The sequence below is a fragment of the Ictidomys tridecemlineatus genome, chromosome 3, assembly GCF_052094955.1.
Source record: "Ictidomys tridecemlineatus isolate mIctTri1 chromosome 3, mIctTri1.hap1, whole genome shotgun sequence".
NCBI classification, from domain to species: domain Eukaryota; kingdom Metazoa; phylum Chordata; class Mammalia; order Rodentia; family Sciuridae; genus Ictidomys; species Ictidomys tridecemlineatus.
The window spans coordinates 193,329,858-193,353,555 of NC_135479.1; the positions used below are offsets into that span (position 1 = coordinate 193,329,858).

Genomic DNA, 23,698 nt, shown 5'->3' on the forward strand with positions numbered 1-23,698 from the left:
TGAAGTCTTACATATTGCTGACCTCGCTTTTCCCTGTGTGTTCTGAACAAATCAACCACTTAGGAACACCCTGAGATGGTGCCCTGCATCAAAGCTTCCATTTTCCCCCAATTTCTTTGCTTCTAAGAAGTAAAGAGAAATCTGCACATTGACAGCACACAGATTTAGGAGCTGTGGCTCCACCAAGAAAGAGTTCTTTAGAAGGTCTGGAAAACTGAAGGGGCTTAGATGTTCTTCCCTAAAGCCATGCTAATTCAAAGTTCATCTGTTTCATTTAGGCCTTCCTGTCATTTAAAGTGGAGGTAAAGAAAAAAAAAACCTGCATAGATAAGAGGAACAGCAGGAGAGACTTAATTCTCTTCCATTTCACAGGATGTTCTGACACATGAAAAAGTCAGTTGGAAGAAAAATGTCCCTGGGGGTGAATGACTGGTAGATTATGAAATCACACATAGGAGAGTTAGAGAGAACCTATGAAGACCTACCGTGGTCCTCATTACCTGGCTGCCTCTGGTGTGCTCTGACCTGCTCTACCTTGTCTAATTTTAAATAACTCCTGCTACAGGACTTTCTCCTGAGACTTCATTTCCCACCCAACTATTTAAAATCTCCATCTGACATTCCACCTGCTTCCCTTTCGTCAATTTCATCTACTTTCTTTAGTTATGTAATCTGTGGGCAACCCAAAGCCTTTTCTCTCCTGTGATGCACTAACACTCTTCAAATATCAGTGAAATTATTTTATCTCTTATTAGGATGACATAAAAGTAGAAAAATGATAATTCAAATGTCAAGGATTTCAACTACATAAAAGGTTTCTGTCATAGTCAATAGATATAAATGCTTTCTTCACTTTGCTGTAACTACTCTTGTCCAACTGTGGTAGAGATATTTTTTGATTACACCATGGGAACAACTGATCAGATCGTTTGACTCTTAGGCCTTCTATAGAGGGCTAGGGTGACTATTGTATAGGAGTTAGTCTTCCTCTTGTAGATTACTACTTTATCCATGGAGGATCGGCTCTGAGATATAATTTATTCAAGAAAGATTAATTATATAGAAGAATATGCATGTCACCATTCTGGGTACTAAATGCTTTTGGCCTTATGGGACTGACCATCAATATATAGCAATGTTTTTTATATTTAGGTCCACACTAGTGACTAAATTGCAATATCCTATTATGACTCCTTTCAGACTATGTCTAGAATCTAACCTCTTCTTACCATATCTAATCCTTGATCTGAGTCCCTTGATTTCTTCTCTAGTGTTATGGTTTGGATGTGAGGTGTCTCCCAGATGCTCATATGTGAGACAATGCAAGAAGGTTCAGAGGAGAAATGATTGGATTGTGAGGATCTTAACCCAATCTGTGAATTAATCCCCTGATAGGGATTAACTGGTCATGGAAGTGGTAGGGTGTGGCTGGAGGAGGTGGGAATTAGGGTTGTAGCTTTGGGGTATGTATCTGTACCTAGTTAGTGGAGTCTCTCTTTCTTCTTACTGATCCCCATGTGAGCTGCTTCCCTCTGCTATACTCTTTCACCATGATGTTCAGCCTCACCTTGAGCCCTGAGAAATGCACCTGGCAGTCTATGGATTGATATCTCTGAAACCATATACCTTTCCAAATAAACTTTTCTCTTCTCCAATTGTTCCGGTTAGGTCTTTTAGTCACAGCAGTGAAAAAGCTGACTAAAACATCTAGGTCAAGGGAAAGAAAGCCTTGCATAAGTCTCCCTGTGTTATGGTTTGGATCTTGAAAGTTCCCCACAATCTCATAATTTGAGGATGTGATCCTCAATGCAGACACGTTCTGAGGTGGGGCTTTGGAAAAGTCAGGATCATGAGGGCTCTGACGTCATCTGGGGATAAATCCATTAATAACTGAATGAACTACTGGGAGTTCATGAAAACTGTAGGCAGATGGGCATGGTTGGAGGATGAAAGTCACTAAGGGAATTCAACTGGGGACTATATATTTTTCCAGGCTCTCTCCACCCCCTTGTTTCATGACTTCCATGATCTGAGCAGTATCCCTTTGCTATGCCCTTTAACTATGATATTCTTCCTCACTTCAAATAGAAAGAAATGGAAAGAGTGGACCATGATCTGAAAAGCTCTGTAACTATGAGTCAAAATCCATTTTCCTCTTTTAAATTTGGTTATGTCAGTTATGTTGCTGACAGCAACAAAAAGCCAGCTAACAAATCAGACAACACTCTTGCCCTTCCACTCACTATTCTGCAACTACCCGTCAGAGTGAATGAAGCCTGCCACTCCAGTGCTCACCTTAACTAGCTCTTCATTTCAATTAAACAGTCAGAACCATAGAAAAGAAATCATCTGAACCCTACACCCTACTCACTGCACTCCAGCCACCCTGGCCTCTCCTCTCATCTTCATACCAGTTGGGCATGCTCCCCTTTAGAATCTTAGCCCTACTTGTTCCCTCTGTCTAGAATTATCTATGTGTTTAATTCCTTAATTGTTTGGGGTATTGATTTATATGTCACTTTTCAATGATGCCAAATCTGATTACCTTATTTTAAATATAATGGCATTTTAACGCCTGACTTTCCTTTTTCCTTTGCCAAGGTTCACGGTTTTTCAGACTATTCATCTACAATTAACCTAGCAGAACTTCCTATATGTTCTGCTTATTTTCTACTTTTCTGTTGCAGAATATGTGATGTGCGAAAGCAGGAAATATGATTTATTTTGTTCATGGATGTATTCTGAGTATTTTGAATAGGGCCGGGACTCACAAAAAGCTTCTCAAATAAAGGAGCGAAATCATAAATGGAAAAGAGCTCTTGGTGATGATTATGAACATTAGTTAAGATAATTCATTTTTTTTAGAGAGAGATTTTGATCCAGATGCAGAATGATGAACTGTATTTTAATATTTTAGAGATGTCATTATCTAAAGAGTCAGTATTTATTAGAAACATTACTATTCTGAATAAATTAACACTGTAATGTTACTTAACTCTTTGTCACTCATAATTAGCACTAAATTAACCATTTACTTTTCATGGGATAAAAATGAAGATACTGATCTTCATAACAGAAGTGACTATTAATAACAAATTACAAAGAACATGTACTTAGTTTTTTTGCTATAAGATATTTGATTTATCCAAAAAAATATTCAGAATTACTTATTGAGTCAAAATTTTAGACATTCGCTCATCTGTTAAAATTAATGTTACATTCTGATTAAATTTAGGCATTGTTAATACTGTAGAAATTCAAATATAAAAAATATCAGATTATTGTTCCTGATACTAAGAATAATATAATGAAAATAAACCACTGGGTTAGAAGATGCAGTGTTCTTTGATAGGGGGGATAAAAAAAGGGCTTATCATATTTCTTGAAAGGAAAGAAAGGTTTCAACTTGAAATTTCTCAGAGTGTAGAATTGGTGATATTTGATCTGTGTTATTGATGTCTGGAATTGCACATTGTTAAAGGAGACTTTTTTGTTTTGTTTTGGTACCAGAGATTGAACCCAGGTTGCTTAATCACTGAGCTACAACACTAGCCCTTGTTTTTATATTTTATTTGGATATAGAGTCTCACCGAGTTACTTAGGAACTCACTAAATTGCTGAGGCTGCCTTTGAACTTGTGATCCTGCTGCCTCAGTCTCCAGAGCCACTGGGATTAGAAGTGTGTGCCACCATGGCTGGCCAGGAGGCTTTTAATATGTATTTAAAAACTGAATTGTATTTTCACCAGCAACTTTTCAACTAATTACATTGTAGGATGGATTTTGTCTACTAAAGTTGTATAAATGCACAAATTCTATTTTGTTCTTTTTGTAGTTTTCATTAGTTTTTTTAAGATTCCATTTCTTCTAAATTCACAAACCTTTGTTTGGTAATTATATTTGTATTCTGGTTATATGCTCTCAGGAGTGACCTTCTCAACAGAAGATTCTTATCTCCTGATTCTTCTCTATGATTCTGGTTTTCTTAGTCAAATACTATCATCTCTGATGTCAATGTGTCCACCAGGAATCCAATTCTAATATCACACTCTCTATGAAAATGCATTAAACAGATCACAGCCTTCCCTTAAGACAGTGATCTACCATCAGGCTTCCACAGGGTCTCCAGAAAAAGTTCATCTATCTGTCCTGCAATGTGATATGATATTATAAATAAAAATTCTAAGGAATTATTTAAAAATAAACTGAGCTAACAAGTTCATCAAGACATCAGGGTATAAGATCAATATACAAAATGAATATTTTTTCTGTGCACTAGCAATGAATAATCAGAAAATAAAACTAAAGCAAAGAAGACCAACACTCTGAAAAGGAAACTACCTTACATAAATCATTTAGTTAATAATAAATGGTAAATGTAGGACGACAACCTGTCTCTTTATTTCTAATGGCCTTTTTGTGTATGCTTGAACATATTGCAAATAAATATATATGGTAAAAGTATATTTCTTGAAACATTAAATTTTACTTGTTGATTATCATTTTTCATTTAAATAAATTTAGTAGCGCATGATTTTAAGAAAAAGTTCTGAAACGTCTTGTTGATTTAATATTCCTTTGACATACCCTTTTTGTTTTAAATTATGAATTAAATATAAATTATACCTGAAATATTGCCAAAAGTATGGTCAAAATTTGGTCCAGTAAAAGGAGGGTAGGTGGACCCTTGAATCCTTTCCCATTCATTGTCATCATTTAGATCCTGGATCCAGAAACAAAAGCCATCCTCAAAATCACAGTTAATTTTTTCATAATCTGTGAAATAAAAATGAAAGAAAAAGCCCTAAAATTAAGTTCACAATATAAGTAGTTACATTAAGTTATGTTGAAAATAATCTAACTTTGTAGAGTTTATAATTGAGTGGGATAAGTAAAAACATCCTTTTCTATTAATCTTCACTTTATGTCACTACATTAAGCCTGAAAAATCTTTTCTTTTCAACTGTGTTAAATTAATGTTTCTAATATTCATCATGACGTGAGCAAATACAAGCTTTTGTTATCTAAGTTTTACATCTTATCTCCATTGGTTTATCCACACAAACTTTAATCCCCCAATATTTTATTAAATTTAGTACTTTGATCAAAATTAAGTCTGCATGGAAACAGCTCTGAATTAGTTTAATCAATAATATTTTACTTGTAATATTGCACTATATAACATTTTAAATTTAATTTTTATATTAATTTATATTTTTTCTCAAGTTGGTTATTAGATTTCTATGAAGAATGTGAACTATATTATAATTTATAATTTCTTTCTGGCATTAAAAGAGATGTACATAAAATATGTTCATAATGAAATTCCATGATGAACATTTTATGTCTTGATACTTTTAAAATTCTATTAAAATATTAGGAACCTGAAAATGCAAAGGATTAAGAGTAAATTATACTTACTATTAAGCTCACTGCTGTTAAATGCAGTATATGTTGCACTAAAGCCAATATAATCATTTTCATCAGATTCTATGAGAAAGGTGAGAGTAACTTGATTGGAAAAGATTCTAATCGTGCCGGGACTACTTTCCCAAAGGGAAGCTACAAAAGAAAATGAATTACAGTTATAGGAATACATCCATTTATCCATCATGCTGATATTACTCAGTTAACTAAAAGCATTACATTTGTGATTTACTTAATTGAAGTGTGTTTTCTAAGTATTGGAAAACCTCAAATTATTACACATATTTATGGTTTAAAAAACTTTTTCATTTTTAATTAGTAGGTACATACATTGTGTACACATATGAAAAGAAAAGATGTATTCTTTTACTGAAAATGTTCCTGTAAGAAACAAAAATTTAAACAGTTCTTAAACCAAAAGTTAGTTTGGCTGATCAGTTATATCCTATGCCATACCAAAGGAGCTAAAATGCAGTCACAATGTTAGAAAAAAGAGTATATCTTTGTTTCTTTTTCTGATATAATTGTAGGACATCAATATAATACTTGGTGATTAAGTATTGAATCCATAGCACTTTATATTGATTTTTTATCCTTGTTCTTTCTGCCTTAACTCTAAGCCACATAAATGTTATCTTTCAATTTTGATTCTTAAGGGAGTGAGAAATAGCTTTAGTTTTTAATTTTTTTTCCATTTTATTAATTTATTAATTTGTTTGTGCTGCTGGGGATTGAACCCAGGGCTTTGTGCATGCAAGGCAAGCACTTCACCAACTGAGCTATATCCCCAGCCCATGTTTTTAAATTTGTAAACCCCAGATATACACACATAAACAGATATACATAAAATATTTAAATTACCTGAACATACAGAAGAAAATAAGTCTAAAAGAGTTTCTTATTGGTAGTTGTAATGAAAAAACAAGTTAGGAAAGAATGATTTAATATTTTCTCAGATAATGTGACCTAGATATCAGATTCTGGTCTTTGAAATTGACCACACTTGCAGACAAAGCATCACTGTTATTTTTGAGTTTTAAATTCACATCTTAATATTTTCCTCCAAAATGTGTGTCATCCAGTGTTTCCTAATGAAGAATTATATTGATTATTTAGACTCCTCCTACCAGCATATGTAATTGTGTAAACAAAATTGCTCTCATGTTGAAAAACTTTGTAGTTCATAAGTGTCTAGTCACTTAAGGTATGCAAATATTCCAGAAAGTTTCCTTTAAACCTGTCTGCTTTTCTCATTCTTGCTTTCTTTCTACAGCATTGGAATTCTCTGGCACAACTGTTTTTGGATGGATGTGAATGAGGCTGGTGGTGGCTCAGTGGCACCTTTGATGATTGTAATGTGTTAGGATTCCTACGTTTTCCAATGTTATTGCACTGGTCTAAGTAGACTGTGGGTATGTCCTCAGATCCATTAACCTGCATCAGAAATAGACAATAACCCCTTATAAAGAGTATAAAATATGTGTCTGTAGACATTTTTTAAAACTTTCCTCAAATTTTTAAGGTTTCCTTGAACCACGGATCCAATGAAAGACATGTATCTTATGTATAAACAAAGACCGTAGAGGGTGGTGGTTAAGAACTGGGGTTTCAGAGTCAGTATTCAATTCAGTTCTTGCTTTATGTCTGAGTAGATTTCTCTGTGCCTCAATTTTCTCCATTATAAGAAATTTTTCATAAAGATTTGTTATAAGGAGTAAATCATTTCCATTTGGAAGAGGGACTACTGATATAGTAAGTGCTCAATGAATGCTAGTGATGGTACATCTCTCACACCAAATTATTATAAGCCCTGAAAAGGCACAGATTATGACTTAATGCTTTCTGTATCTCTGCCATTATGTCAGAGTATGGGAGAAGTTTAGTCAATATTTGAGCGCATGTATTAAGATGTGAGTACACAGAGTAATACAGTTTGCCTACATAAAAGAAATGCCTTTTGTTGAAAGAAAAAAGAAACCAATTGCCTGATAATTTTATCAAAGGTGAATTTTTCCTATATTACATGATAGAATAAAATTTTCAACACTAATTCCTTACAAAAATACAGTATTTTTTTCCAAAAATTCAATAATCTATAAATAATAATTTACAGAGTTGTCAAGCAGTCCCACCTGAATGTGAACTAACTCCTCATTTTTCTTCTAACAGCAATGACCCTGGTGAATAGGTTTTGTGAAAGAGAGCAGGGAAACATGATAAAGATGCTGGAGAGTTGGGATTTGTTTATCCTGATTAGCCTAATCAAGAATACAGCAAATATTTCATGGTGTTATACAGTTTTATAATTTCTCTAGATAATCCATTTTTCCTAATTTCCTAATATCTAAATATTTTCCAAGTGATAAAAATTACAACAGCATTTGAGAAACATTTCCTAATTGGAATTGAATGAAAGTAAATCTGATAAGTATCTCTCACACAAAAGATTTGCAGAGCTTTTAGATGGGCTTGTGAACTGAAAACGAAAGTTTTGAAATTATTTCAATATGAAATAACTCTAAAGTCATGAAAAATTACTGCTTGTCTCCATTGAAAACTCACCTTAATACCATACAATAGAAATATAAACCTATTAATCTAAATTTAAATCCACAAATACTGAGATTTTTTACATTATACCATTTACTATGCTTGATGCTAGGGGTATGATATTATTGCTTTTCTTTAAAAAACTATTATTTTCATTATAAAATTTGTTTTAACAAGCAAATGTTTTTATTTTTTCTGATTACAATTAAATTTTTTTTCAAAACTTTGAAATAAAAATTTTAGATAGTCTTAAGCAAAGGATCCTGTTTTAATTTGAAACACTTTCATAGACCTCTTTGTACTCTCTTTCATATTACATTTTTAAGGTAATTATTTGTGCATTATTTGCATCATTACATTTAACTATTTTAAAATTTATTCATAAATTACTGATAGTCTAAGCATTGAAAATAATATTTAGATGAATCAAGGTGTTTGAAGAGTAAAGGACTGTGAGAGTACCTACCACTTATAGAGCATTTAACTTTCTTTAATTTAGATTTCATCATCTGTAACGGAGAAACTATCATAATTGTTGTGAGGGGAGCATTTATTAAGCTGGAAAAGTCCTGACAGAATAACTCCATGCATTATAAGAGATCAATGTATGCTAAAATTTATTAATGTCACATTAGCCTTTGAAAATATTTATATAAACTTGAATATTTACCCATCTATGTAAATATTTATGTTGATTATAATTTTAAAGAAGAGCATTTTTCAGTAACAAAAATGATTATGAAATAATTGGTCCATTTATTTGAGCCAAATGTTATTTACCATGAATTCACGTTTTATGTATTCTCATTACTCTATTTGAATTTGGGCTTTCGAAGCACAATGAAAAATTCCATTATTCATTAAGTATTCAACTTTTCTAGTCAATTAATTAATTAATTTAGCTAATAAATCAAATTTTAATTCAATTAAAGTTAAATAGGTTATGTAAAAATAAATTCATCAAAATTTAACTTAATTAAAATTAAAATAATCTGTTTAAAACAATAGATTAAGATAACTGAAATGCAAAGAGTTTTGATTTGATTTCTGCCTCTAACATAACTATTTCTGTGAACTTGGGATCATTTGACTTTTTGGATCTCATTTGACTCCTATACATACTTTGCAGATTTGTTGAAAATATTAAATAAGAAGATCTACATAAATCATTCTGTAGTGTCAGATCAATAGCATCCATAAAATCTAAATATTATTAACACTTATTTAAATATTTCCCATATCACTCAATCAATTAAAGTCATTTTATTTTAGATATGATTTACTTTTCACTACCCACAATCTGGATGTTAAAATGACAAAACTTTACTAATAAGATTCCTCCTAGAATTTTGTCCCTTCTTAAACTGTATACTATAAATAGAACTGTGAACTCTCAGGCCAAAGAGAACAAGTGGGCTGGGAGAATACATATTACTCATGCATCTCTACCTTCTCCTCAGATTCTATTAATTTCTATATACTAATGATAAGTTGTATGTGTAGCAGTATTATCTACACTACTGTTTACTGCGTTTATCTCAGATGATAGACACTGTTTTACCCAACAGAGTGAACACTGACAGAGTTTCTGTGTGTTTATAACTTATGCAATGTCAGAGAAAATAGAATAATAAGATTTAGGGTTTGACTGAATTCTGTTTAATGAAGACTAATGTTTGAAGAATGTATGATAAACAAATATATAATATTTCTTTCACATTTTTTTAAAAACATCAATTAGAAGAGGACCATGTGAAATAGTCACTATTTTGTTACAAAGATAACATGAGAGCACTAGTTTCCTAATTTTCTTAATGAGGACTAGTTTTGCTTTTTCCTTCTAGTAACCTAAATTTCCAGTTCATATTTAGTTTAAAATTAAAGGGAAAACACCTTACTCCAAAAAGCTTCCCACATATTTTCATTTTGATGATGGATTATATTATATGCTTATAACTTACCTCTTAAAATCTTGCTTGATCCTATACCTTCATAAATATATAAAACATCTCTATAATCTGTTTTAAAGGAATCGAAGCTCAGTTTGATGGAAAGTCCTTGGTTTATACTAAATTAAAGGCATAAAGAGGTTACAACAGTTTCAGCCATTATCATAATTCTTAATGTTGTCTAGAATGTGCATATATTTTCTTTTTTGGTGTTAAAAATCACATGACACCTACTTTCTTAGTGCATAGTACCATATCATTAATCATTAACACAATGTTGTTAGCAGATATCCAGAACTTATCTCTCACAAGTGAAGTTTTACAAACTGAACACCAACTGCTATTGCTCTGTACCTCCTGCACCTGGCAACCACCATTCCGTTTTCATTTCTGTGAGTCTGAGGAAATTCTTATAAGGGAAATCATGCAGTATTTACTCTATATGCCTGACTTATTTCACTTAACGTAATGTTATCATCCACATCATATCATCAACAGGGCTTCCTCCTTTTTATTGTTGAATAACATTCCACTGTGTGTGTGTGTATAGGTCATATTTCTTTTACCCCCTTATACGTTGATGGAAACTCAGTTTCTTTCCACACCTTGGCTATTGTGAATAATGCTAACATATGCAAAGGAGTCTAGATACATCATGTGAGATCCTGATTTTAGTTATTTTGGATAAATACCCAGAGCTGGGGGATTATTAGATCATATAGTTTTTCTGTTTTTAATTTTCTTTTTGAGAACCACACATAACCGTATTATTTTACATTCTTACTGTTAGTGCGCAAGGATTCCAATTTCTCCACATTCTTATCAATGCTTACTTTGTTTTGATTTTGTAATGGTCATCCTAACAGGTGTGAGATGGTGTCTTGTGGGGATGAATTATAGGACATTTGAAAATGAGTAGAGATTTAGTCTCCAAAGCCAAGCAGTTGACCTGTCCCAAAAGCTGGCCCTGGATGAATGAGGCCTTCTGGCTAAGGAAACAACAAGCTCATTTTTAGGTATAATTTTAGTAATAACTTGGCCTAGCAAACAAATGAGGACCTTCTCTCTAAAGGAAGTTAATTTTTAAATGTCTAAAGGTCTTTACTGAGAAATGACTATTTGTGATAAAACCCAAGATTTAACAAATGCTACATTCTAAGTCTAGTCAGGCGCTGAAGTTCATGGCTGGAGTTTAGTCTTCAAGGAGTAGAGTGACATAAAATGAAATAGTGGCTGGGAGCAGGGCACAATTAAAAGCCATTTAAGAAGAAACCCAGGTTTATGTATCTGAGTGGTGTTTGCTGCCAGGGAGATAGAACAATGGCATGTGGTTAAAAAGTTTAAAAAAATAAATAAATAAAAATTTTAAAAAATAAAAATGAAAGAAAAACCAAAAATACAAAAATAACCTGACATGCTCTTTGTCCCTGGGTATTGGGTTCAACAGTTCTGGAGTGGATTCTGGTCTGCATGCTTTGAAAAGCTCCAGTGGTGACTGTGAGAAGATACCATTCACAGGCTCCTCTCAGATGTGCTTGGTAGCCACAGGAGGTTGGCAGGAACAAGGAGATCAAGATGAAGGAGCAGAAGTTTTCAGGCAGAGTTAGCCTGCTACTGAGATCTGTAGGGAATCCAGAGTCAAAGCTGAAGAAGACAGAGACAGAAGAAATAAAGAAAACTTCAGAGATGACTTCTGCTCTTTTAATTAAAGTTTTGGTGTCTGCAGGCAAGAAAAGACAGTTCTTCATTAGGTGTTGCTTTTAAGCCATGATACTAAGGAATGCAAGAGAAGCCATCTAGGAGCCTTTTTGTTCAGGGTCCTTTGTCTTCTCAGAGTAGCAAATTGGAGATTGAAGAGAAAAAGTGCATACTGTGTTTAGTTCTTTGTTTTTTTTTTTAATTCAAAACAGCCAACTCACTTGCAATAAAAATAAGATTACCAGAAGGCTATAATCTGATGTTTTTTTTTTATCATATTAGGTATCTTGGTTTCCTTCTTATATTTTTAAGAGAATGAATATTTTTTAAATTTAACGTATACACTCTAACACAATTAGTAATAATTGTATTATTAGACAATCTTTTATAATTTACTTTTGTTGAGCACTTACATATACAAAGTAGTCTATATTAATTTTTATCTTTTATGATGACTTTGATCCAAGTGGTTGGGACTGCTGAGCTCTACAGATGTAAAAATTTAGGTTCACAGAGATTTATTAATTTGCCTAAAATGACAAATCTCAGATTTGTCTCAGCAACACCGGCATTATTTGTCTGGGACAAATCTGAAGAAACTTGATTTGAACCCACACAGACTGTCGCACACTAACCTCCATGTTCTTAATAATTTGACTCATGCTAAATGTAGTCACAATGTCAACGGTGGGTTGGTCTAGCCCAAAATATAGTTTAGTTGCATATGAAACATTTCTCCACTTAATTGGTCTTCTATGCACATAGAAAAGTCATTGTCTCTATACTCACTTTGATCACCATTGAAAAAAACAATAACTATATGGTACAATGAATCACTGATATAGTAATTAGGATGGAGAAGAAAAATCACTAATTAATTATGTAACTAATTCAATTTTAATTTCATCATGAAGTACAATATTTGATTTAGGATAACATTTTAGATTTTTCAGGTTTATATTATCATTCCATATCAAAAGTGAATTTCTTAAAAGAGTTTTAAAATTATTTAATAAAAATGAAGGAGACAGAAAAGAAGCACAAATTCTTAATTGATAGGATGATTATTACATAAATGACATTATTATTACAGCAAAAATTTTTACTCTGCTCTGCACATAAACCCTTCAAATTTGAATTGTCTTTATTATGATATAAATTTAACCATTAAATTATTTTCAATGGGTATTAAGATTGTAAAGATTGATAAGGAAATTTTTATATACATGGGTTTAAGTGAGTTTATTTCAGTACCCCTCATATTTATCTAGTATGAATTCTTTTTCCCTTGGAGTATTTCCTTCTTCATGAAGAATGCTAGGTAAACATTCAGGTTATATAATTCGTCAGCAGTCTGCTTATTTTAATGAACAGCAATTTAATTGGTCAATTGAAATAAGAACTTGCAGATGAAGTATATAATAATGGACCCAAATGTCATTCAAGATATAGCCAAAAGGGGGCCAGGGGTTGGACTAAGTTGTAGAAGTTGTAGAAGTCTTTTCTAGTTTGCTTGAGACTAACTGTGTAACACTGATGAAGATTTGCAAACAATTTTTGGCATAATGATAAAGGATTGCAGTTGCCCTCCATAGCCATGGGTTCTATATCCACAGATTTAACCAAGTATGATCTCTTATGGTTTGGATGTGAAATATCCACCAAAGGCTCCTGTGTTGAAGAGTTGGTCTCCAATGTTCAGAGGTGAGATTTTGGGAAATGATTGGATCCTGAGGGCTCTGATCTCATCAATGGATTAATGGATTGATATAACAAAAAGGACTATTGGGAGGTGGAGGGGATTTCTGGGAGGTATGTCCTATCTGAAGTAATTAAGTCATGAGGAGGAGGTTGCCCTGGGAGGGTATATCATGTATCTGCTCCTTCCCTTCCTTCCCTCCCTCCCTCCCTCCCTCCCTCCCTCCCTCCCTCCCTCCCTCCCTCCCTCCCTCCCTCCCTCCCTCTCTCTCTCTCTCTCTCTCTCTCTCTCTCTCTCTTTCTTTCTTTCTTTCTTTCTTTCTTTCTTTCTTTCTTTCTTTCTTTCTTTCTTTCTTTCTTTCTTTCTTTCCCCCTGTGCTTCTGGAAGCCATAAGGTGAACAACTTTGTTTTTCATGCTCTTCTTCCATGATGCACTGCCTCACCTTAAACCCAGAAGCAATGGGGCCAGCTGGCCATGGGCTAACACCTTTGAAACTATGAGCCAAAAATAAATTTTTCCTACTTTAAATTGCTTTTCTCAGGTCACAACAATGAAAAGCTGACTAACAGAATCAAACATAATTAGAAATAATTGTGCTGAAATCGAAAGACTTCATTTCTTGTCATTATTCCCTAAACAATCATCACAACTATTTAAATAGAATTTACATTGAACTAGTTGTTATGAGTAATCTAGAGATGATTTAACATATATGGAAGTATGTGTGGGGGTTCTATATAAATACTAGGCCATTGTATATAAAGGAATTGAGCATCCACTGATTTTGGTATTGACAAAGGTGGGGGATTGGAACCAATTCCTTGTGGATATGGGCAGAGAATTGCATTCTGAGGACAGATGCAGATGACAAGAAATTCCATTTCTTGTGACACACAGCTGTATATGTGTGCTAGTTACTTTAGTAGCATGTAATCTGTGCCAATCACGGAGAAGGAAACAAACTTGTTTCAGAGTCCAGTGATATGGCTTCATCTATTAAAATCTGTTATACATAGGACAGACTATTTTATAAAGGTAAAAATGAGAATGAAAAACTTTTGAACAGTTTGTTGTTTGAAAGAATTTTGTAGTTACTGGTAACAATTATTGTTAAAAAAATACTACTGGAAGTGATAAGACATTGCATCAGAAAAAGACTTTATAACTAAAGAACAGAACATAGAAGATGGACTCTTACCCTATGACCCACCGGCAAGCAATACTTGATTTAGATGGCTTTGGATAATGGATAGCCTGGAAAGACCCAGAGGATCCAGTCAATAAAAACCTTCCATCGCAAGCTGTGGCTGCAAAAAAATGCCAATTAATGTTAGACAAGAACAATCTTGAGATTTAGAGGGGTTACATTATTATCAGGTTTCCCAGCTTATAAACAGCAATTCAAAGCTGGGCAGTCTTACTGTGCTCTTATTTTCTAATACCATAATAGAGCTATTGTAGACAACATAACCCATTCTGAGCAGGTTAAAGTGTACATGAAAGAAGAAGAAGGAAATTTTCAACAATTCCATCTTTTCCAATTTTCTGAAAAATGGAATATAGACCACACTTATAATAGCATTCCACAACAAACAAGAGGAAGCAAAGCATGTGCAGAATTAAGAAGGGAACAAAACAACATCAATTTACAAAATCAATTTGCAAAGCTGGTGAAACTTTCGTAATTCTTCAAACTTTACAGATGGTTTTAGAAAGGTATAAACAGACTTGTGCTGCACAAGATTTATAGTTTTCCAAAATGTTATGTCCATGAGTCAGAGATTTGTCTGTTTGCTGGACTCTGTTTCCCAAGGCAGGATTATATCACACTTCTCCAAATCCTTTGCAGTCAGATGGAGTCATGTGACTAAGTTGGTCACTAAACTATTGTGTCTATTTCCAAAAGTTTTGAAAAAAGATGTTCTGTAACATTATTATGTTCTCTGTGAGCAGGTTGTAGAGAATTCTTTGGAGGACTCTGGGGGCAGAGAAGGTAAAGGAAGAAGACCTGGAACTCTGAATGCCTACAAAGAGTACAATCCCTTCCCATAATTCCTGGTGTGATATAGGTGAATTATTATTGTCTCAAATTGCTAAGATTTTTTTCTTATCATGGTATTAATTCTATGTTAAAGAATATGATTGGTTTGCCTGTCCCTGGAATTGGAAAGCTTTACTACAAGTGGATAAATCCAGGGTAAATCTCACTCAAAAGGGCCTCTTACAAATTTCTGAATGGAATCAAAGAGGGAGAATATTCCTGAGGGACCTTAAAATTGCAGCAATATTAAACTATTTATAACACAAATTTCAAAATGTAAAAATGCTATCATTTCAAGATGTGGGACTGTGCTGTGAGCCTTTGTAAAAATGCTTTCACAATGGAACAAGATAGGCTTTCAGGTTAAGCAGATGTAACTCAACCATGGATGAATAGGATTCCTGGGTGTTCAGGACTGTGACTGTGCATTGCTCAATGCTTTTTCATCATTAGGAAAAAAAATTTTTCGAGAGTGAGAATCTGTCAAATTATACCAGCTATGTTATCAGAAATGTTGCCTGTAGTGGGATGGGATTCTGAAGGGTATGTACTGAGAGCTCCCCCTGCTGGTTCTATGTTTACCAAGTGCTTATTTGGTCCAGGCACTGAATTCTCCAAGATGTATATAAATCAATCATGACCTATCCCCATCCACAATGGTCTATTATACACATACATACGAGGCATGCAAATTTTGAGGACACTCTACAACTTTTAAATAGGCCTGCACCTTCTCTTAAAGACTGTGAGTCAGCATCTTTTCTTCTCACAGGTCAGCTAAAAAGTGAACTTTCTTGCTGATGCAATTCTAATCAAAAGTGAAAAACAATTTAAAGAAATCTTGGTTTAGCTATAGTCAGCTATAAGTTGTGCAAACCTAAATAACCAAAGACTAAAAAAAGAAGCTGTGTGAGGAAGTTAACATTAATGTGACTCTATTAATAACACAAACTAAAATTAGAGCTCACAGCTGGAGCAAAATAAATGAGTAAGAGACAGGGCAAAGGTTAATTTCATATAGAGAAAACCTCTTAATGTTATGCATTTTTCTGTGACTGTAGATTGATGGACAAGGGCTTTGAGGTGGAAATTATGCTACTAAAGTTTAAGTTGGTGCTGCAGTATAGTCCACTGGGCTTTTTTGCACACCATCAATAATTAAAATGAATACAACTTGACTCTTGAATTCCCACTAGATAAAGATAGAGTAATTGATTGAATTTTCCACTACCTTATTTCACAAATAATTCAAATTTATTTTCCAATATATACAAGGCTGACTTTAAAATGCAAATATGATAACTGGGAAAATGAGAATTAATATTGATACAGAGGCTAAAGACAGTTACATGGAAAGCTGATCGATACTAAGGTTAATAATCATAAAGCTTCTATGATAGTAAAAATAATAGTGCAGTTTGATTATGTCTTTAAAGAAAATTTAGCTAATTAATTCTAAAACTGAAGCTCGCCTGATGAGTTTATAAGGACTTTGAAAAGTAATCATTACCTTAAAACTTTTTGGGGGACAAATTGTCACTCTTTCATTGTTATTTTTTGATATACTTTGATACTAGTTTATAAAAATTATAAATTCCATGAAAATAGAGACAAAATTATAGGTGTGATATATGTTCTGATTATTTGATTCATCTAATATATTAGTTCTGCTTTTTCTTTCACTTTAAGTTATTGATCCTCATTACATAGGCTTAATGCTGTGTGTCTGTCTTTGACATTCATTCTTACTTTTGAAATAAAAATCAACATCACCTCTGCTACCTCTTGATGGCACACTTGCATCATTCTCTTGAAAAGGTTTCAGAAAATCTGTGGAAACTATAGCAAAAAAGATCGCTTTTTTTCCCTCTTTGAGTAACTTAGTTATATAAAATAGATTAAAAAATATTCTGTAGCCTGCACTTTCTACCAATATATTCTGAGTGCACTTCACAGAACATAGTTAAACTTTGTAGCTTTGAATTTTATCCAAGAACATTTGAATTGGGTTGCTGAGTAGAAGTCTCTTTAGCAGAGTTACCTTTTGTTGAGTTGGTGCTGGGAAACAGATCAACTGCCCATCTTATAAAATATGTACCCAGTGAAGAGGTAATTTAAAACATTTGGCTCCTCATTGAAACATTCATCTTCAATTGATATCAAGCAAAATGAAAAAAGTGTAATATAATAGAAGAGGCAAGTGCAGCAAATAGAAACTGTGCCCTTAACACACTTCAGGAACTAACTGTATTCACAGTCAATTTAAAAACTAATTATAAACCATATCAAAAAAAAAAGCAAGCAAGCAAGAAAGAAAAATTTAAAAAGGAGAAAAGATACATGTTTTTTGTTTAATATTTTAAAAATAAATTCTTGCTTAGTTTATCCAAATGATTCTTCACATTGCTGACTAATTCATGCTGACATTTATGTGGTAATCTTCTTAAGTATGACACATATCAAGATAAATTACCCAGGAAGATATTACTTTTGTTATAGTTTAGATATTAAGTGTCCCTCAAAAAATCATGTGTGGGACAATGTAAGAAAGTTTAGAGGAGAAATGATTGGTTTATTAGAGCCCTAATCTAATTAGTGCATTAATCCATTAATATGGATTAACTGGGCCATAACTGTAAGTAGGTGGGGTGTGGCTGGAGGACATGGGCTACTGGGGACCTGCAATTAGGGTTTATATTTTATTCCTTTTGAGTGGAACTCTCTGCTTACTGGTGGCCAAGTTCTGAGCTGCTTTCTTCCACCACACCCATCTGCCATGATGTTCTGCTTCATCTCCAGTCAGAGAAATGGATTTGGCAGTCAGTAGACTGAGATCTCTGAAACTGTGAACCCCAAATAAACTTTTCTCCTTTAAGTTGTTCTTCTCAGGTCTTTTGTCACAACAGCAAAAAGTTTACCAAAATAGTTTTCTAATAAACTTTTCTAAATGGAACTGAATTATAAAATGAAGTAATAAGCCAAAGAGAAAATATGTCTGATCATTTAGGGTCATGTTTGTTATATGCTACTGAAGCATTTAATACTAATACTGATACTAAAATAATAAAACTAAAATAAATGCTAAATATACAAATAAAACATAGATGTTTTATCATAAGACAATAAGTTGTTAATTATTAGTGTTTGCATTATTGACAGAACTACAAGAGGCAAACAAAAGCAACAATCAAAATTGGGTGGTGCCAATCAATAACCTAGACTTAACTGACATATTTAGAATATACCAACCATCATCGAATGGATATACTTTTTTCTCAGCAGCACATGGATCCTTCTCAAAAATAGACCATATATTATGCCATAGGGCAACCCTCAATAAATATAAAGGGGTAGAGATTATACCATGCATTTTATCTGATCATAATGGATTGAAACTGGAAATTAATGATAAAAGAAGGAAGGGAAAATCCAATATCACATGGAAAATGAACAATATGTTACTGAATGATCAAAGGGTTACAGAAGACATAAAGGAGGAAATCAAAAAATTCTTAGAGATAAATGAAAATGCAGACACAACCTATCGGAATCTATGGGACACAATGAAAGCAGTTTTAAGAGGGAAATTCATCGCCTGGAGGTCATTCCTCAAAAAAAGGAAAAACCAACAAATAAATGAGCTCACACTTCATCTCAAAGCCCTAGAAAAGGAAGAGCAAAACAATAGCAAATGCAGCAGAAAGCAAGAAATAATTAAAATCAGAGCGGAAATCAATGAAATTGAAACAAAAGAAACTATCGAAAAAATTAACAAAACTAAAAGTTGGTTCTTTGAAAAAATAAACAAGATTGACAAACCTTTAGTCATGCTAACGAAGAGAAGAAGAGAGAGAACTCAAATTACTAACATAAGGGATGAAAAAGGCAATATCACAACAGACGCCACAGAAATACAGAAGACAATTAGAAACTATTTTGAAAACCTATATTCCAATAAAATAGAAGATAGTGAAGACATCGATAAATTTCTTAGGACATATGATTTGCCTAGACTGAGTCAGGAGGACACACACGATTTGAACAGACCAATATCAATGGATGAAATTGAAGAAGTAATCAAAAGACTACCAACCAAGAAAAGCCCAGGACCGGATGGGTATACAGCGGAGTTTTACAAAACCTTTAAAGAAGAATTAATACCAATACTTTTCAAGTTATTCCAGGAAATAGAAAAAGAGGGAGTCCTTCCAAATTCATTCTATGAGGCCAACATCACATTGATTCCGAAACCAGACAAAGACACAGCAAAGAAAGAAAACTACAGACCAATATCTCTGATGAACCTAGATGTAAAAATCCTCAATAAAATTCTGGCGAATCGGATACAAAGACACATCAAAAAAATTGTGCACCATGATCAAGTAGGATTCATCCCTGGGATGCAGGGATGGTTCAATATATGGAAATCAATAAATGTAATTCACCATATCAATAGACTTAAAGATAAGAACCATATGATCATCTCGATAGACGCAGAAAAAGCATTCGACAAAGTACAGCATCCCTTTATGTTCAAAACATTAGAAAAACTAGGGATAACAGGAACTTACCTTGATATTGTAAAAGCTATTTACACTAAGCCCCAGGCTAGCATCATTCTGAATGGAGAAAAATTGAAGGCATTCCCCTTAAAATCAGGAACAAGACAGGGATGCCCTCTATCACCACTTCTATTCAATATAGTTCTCGAAACACTGGCCAGAGCAATTAGACAAACGAAAGAAATTAAAGGCATAAAAATTGGAAAGGAAGAACTTAAATTATCACTATTTGCAGATGACATGATTCTATACCTAGAAGACCCAAAATGGTCTACAAAAAAACTACTAGAACTAATAAATGAATTCAGCAAAGTGGCAGGATATAAAATCAACACGCACAAATCAAAGGCATTTCTGTATATCAGCAACAAAACCTCTGAAATGGAAATAAGGAAAACCACTCCATTCACAATATCCTCAAAAAAAATAAAATACTTGGGAATCAATCTAACAAAAGAGGTGAAAGATTTATACAATGAAAACTACAGATCCCTAAAAAGAGAAGTAGAAGAAGATCTTAGAAAATGGAAAGATATACCCTGTTCATGGATAGGCAGAACTAACATCATCAAAATGGCGATATTACCAAAAGTCCTCTATAGGTTTAATGCAATGCCAATCAAAATTCCAATGGCATTGCTTGTAGAAATAGATAAAGCAATCATGAAATTCATATGGAAAAATAAAAGACCCAGAATAGCAAAAGCAATTCTAAGCAGGAAGTGTGAATCAGGTGGTATAGCAATACCAGATTTCAAACTATACTACAGAGCAATAGTAACAAAAACAGCATGGTACTGGTACCAAAACAGGCGGGTAGACCAATGGTACAGAATAGAGGATACAGAGACTAATCCACAAAGTTACAACTATCTTATATTTGATAAAGGGGCTAAAAGCATGCAATGGAGGAAGGATAGCATTTTCAACAAATGGTGTTGGGAAAACTGGAAATCCATATGCAACAAAATGAAACTGAATCCCCTCCTCTCACCATGCACAAAAATTAGCTCAAAATGGATCAAGGACCTTGATATCAAATCAGAGACTCTGCGTATGATAGAAGAAAAAGTTGGCTACGATCTACATATTGTGGGATCAGGCTCCAAATTCCTTAACAGGACACCCATAGCACAAGAGTTAATAGCAAGAATCAACAAATGGGACTTACTTAAACTAAAAAGTTTTTTCACAGCAAGAGAAACAATAAGAGAAGTAAATCGGGAGCCTACATCATGGGAACAAATTTTTACCCCCCACACTTCAGATAGAGCCTTAATATCCAGAGTTTACAAAGAACTCAAAAAATTAGACAATAAGACAACAAATAACCCAATCAACAAATGGGCCAAGGACCTGAACAGACACTTCTCAGAGGAGGACATACAATCAATCAACAGATACATGAAAAAATGCTCACCATCTCTAGCAGTCAGAGAAATGCAAATCAAAACTACCCTAAGATACCATCTCACTCCAGTAAGATTGGCAGCCATTATGAAGTCAAATAATAACAAGTGCTGGCGAGGATGTGGGGAAAAGGGTACTCTTATACATTGCTGGTGGGACTGCAAATTGGTTCGGCCAATTTGGAAAGCAGTATGGAGATTCCTGGGAAAGCTAGGAATGGAACCACCATTTGACCCAGTTATTGCCCTTCTTGGTCTATTCCCTGAAGACCTTAAAAGAGCGTACTACAGGGATACTGCCACATCGATGTTCATAGCAGCACAATTCACAATAGCTAGACTGTGGAACCAACCCAGATACCCTTCAATGGATGAATGGATTAAAAAAATGTGGCATTTATACACTATGGAGTATTACACAGCACTAAGAAATGACAAAATCATGGAATTTGCAGGGAAATGGATGGCATTAGAGCAGATTATGCTCAGTGAAGCTAGCCAATCCCTAAAAAACAAATACCAAATGTCTTCTTTGATATAATGAGAGCAACTAAGAATAGAGTAGGGAGGAAGAGCAGGAAGAAAAGATTAACATTAAACAGAGGCACGAGATGGGAGGGAAAGAGAGAGAAAAGTGGAATTGCATGGAAATGGAAAGAGACCCTCATTGTTATAAAAACTACATAAAAGAGGTTGTGAGGGGAATTGGAAGAAAAATAAGGAGAGAAATGAATTACAGTAGATGGGATAGAAAGAAAAGATGGGGGGGAGGGGGATAGTAGAGGATAGGAAAGGTAGCAGAATACATCAGCCACTAGTATGGCATTATGTAAAAATGTGAATGTGTAACCTATGTGATTCTGCAATCTGTATTTGGGGTAAAAATGGGAGTTCATAACTCACTTGAAACTATTGTTCGAAGTATGATATGTCAAGAGCTTTGTAATGTTGTGAACAACCAATAAAAAAAAAAGAAAAAAAATAAATAAACCTACAAAAAAAAAATGGGTGGTGCTTACTGGATTAGATGCTGTTACACTGTAGGGGAAAAGGCTTATTAAAATATGATAGTGAAAAAAATTATTTAAAAATATAATGTCAAATATAAGAATTCAATTTTATTAGAATTAGTAGTAATTTAATATAGAAAAGCGATGAAAACCATGACTCTCATCCCTCATTAATTATAGACATTGCTGATCACAGAGTTCTTTTACAGTTATGAAGAATTCTGTAAAATTAATAACATCTTTAACATTATGTAATAAAGTTTAGGAAAATATTAGTACTAATATTTCTAGAGTTTGTATGAAATTATACACATGGCTATTGGAAAAGCTCATTCTTCAATACTTTTAGATGTCTGATGAGTGTGTATGTAGAATGAGAGAGGACACAGGGAAGGGGGAGAGAGAACAGGTGGGAGACCTTACCACAAATTTTATTGTCTTCATCGGAACCATCTGGACAGTTTATTTCTCCATCACAAAATAAATCAATTGAAATACACTTCAGAGAATCAGCACAAGGCCTGAAGCCAGGTGGACACTCTATTGAGGCATTTCCTTAAAAACATAAAAAGATTTAAATTATAAGCTTGTACTGTAGAATTAATTTCCAATTTGTGAAAAATGTACAATGTTCAAACATTTGTTATTTTTTTTTGTAATTTACCTCCTTAATTAATGAGTATATACTTCACTTTCCAATAGAAATATTTATTTCATTTCATGAATAAAGTATTTTTAAATATAGAAGATTTTAAATTTTGAAAAAATTTCTTTGTAAATGTTAAAATGAAAATTTTATTTTAAGCTTTATAAAGTAATATTAGAGTTTAGAACTTAGTCCTTAATATTTATAAATCCTGGCATTGTTGTACTGTATGGGGAATTTATCAGCAGCAGCATATAGTAACCACTTCATTTATTCTTAAACTTATTATTTGGAAATACAGTGGATTCTAGCGATAAACATTTTGCAGAATAAAAATACATCAATGAAAAACATTTTAAAGTAAGATAACAAATTTAATATTCTCAGTACATTGCTACATTCAGCAGTAAAGAATCCCATGGTTATTTTGGTTTCATATCTCTTTGCTTCTTGAATCAGAGATTCTTAGAGGATAAGATAAAAACACACTCCTGCAAGTTTCTTTGCCATAATCTGACCAGGATCTAATTAATTTACAGATCTCAGCCTGTCTTCCCTTTCACCTGCCCACTTCCTCATATGTAGGTATAGAGAGGAACCAAGAAATACATTTTACATCTAGAAATTGTCTTGGAAAATTTTAAGTGCAACTCTAAAAATCAGAAATGTTCTCAAATATCCACAAGATAAAATATGGTTTTAGTTTT

The 23,698-nt window shown here is 33.4% G+C and overlaps 1 protein-coding gene across 1 annotated transcript in view; it reads right to left on the reverse strand.

Moving 5' to 3' along the window:
- Tmprss15 (transmembrane serine protease 15) overlaps positions 1–23,698 on the reverse strand; it is a 120,536-nt gene that overhangs the window by 69,806 nt on the left and 27,032 nt on the right. Inside the window, exons 6-10 of the mRNA XM_005324323.4 lie at positions 22,769–22,900; positions 14,522–14,630; positions 9,938–10,044; positions 5,421–5,561; positions 4,626–4,775 (exon numbers count right to left, since the gene is read on the reverse strand). Of these exons, the coding sequence (XP_005324380.2) occupies positions 4,626–4,775; positions 5,421–5,561; positions 9,938–10,044; positions 14,522–14,630; positions 22,769–22,900 (639 nt within the window). The remainder of the gene's footprint in view (positions 1–4,625; positions 4,776–5,420; positions 5,562–9,937; positions 10,045–14,521; positions 14,631–22,768; positions 22,901–23,698) is intronic.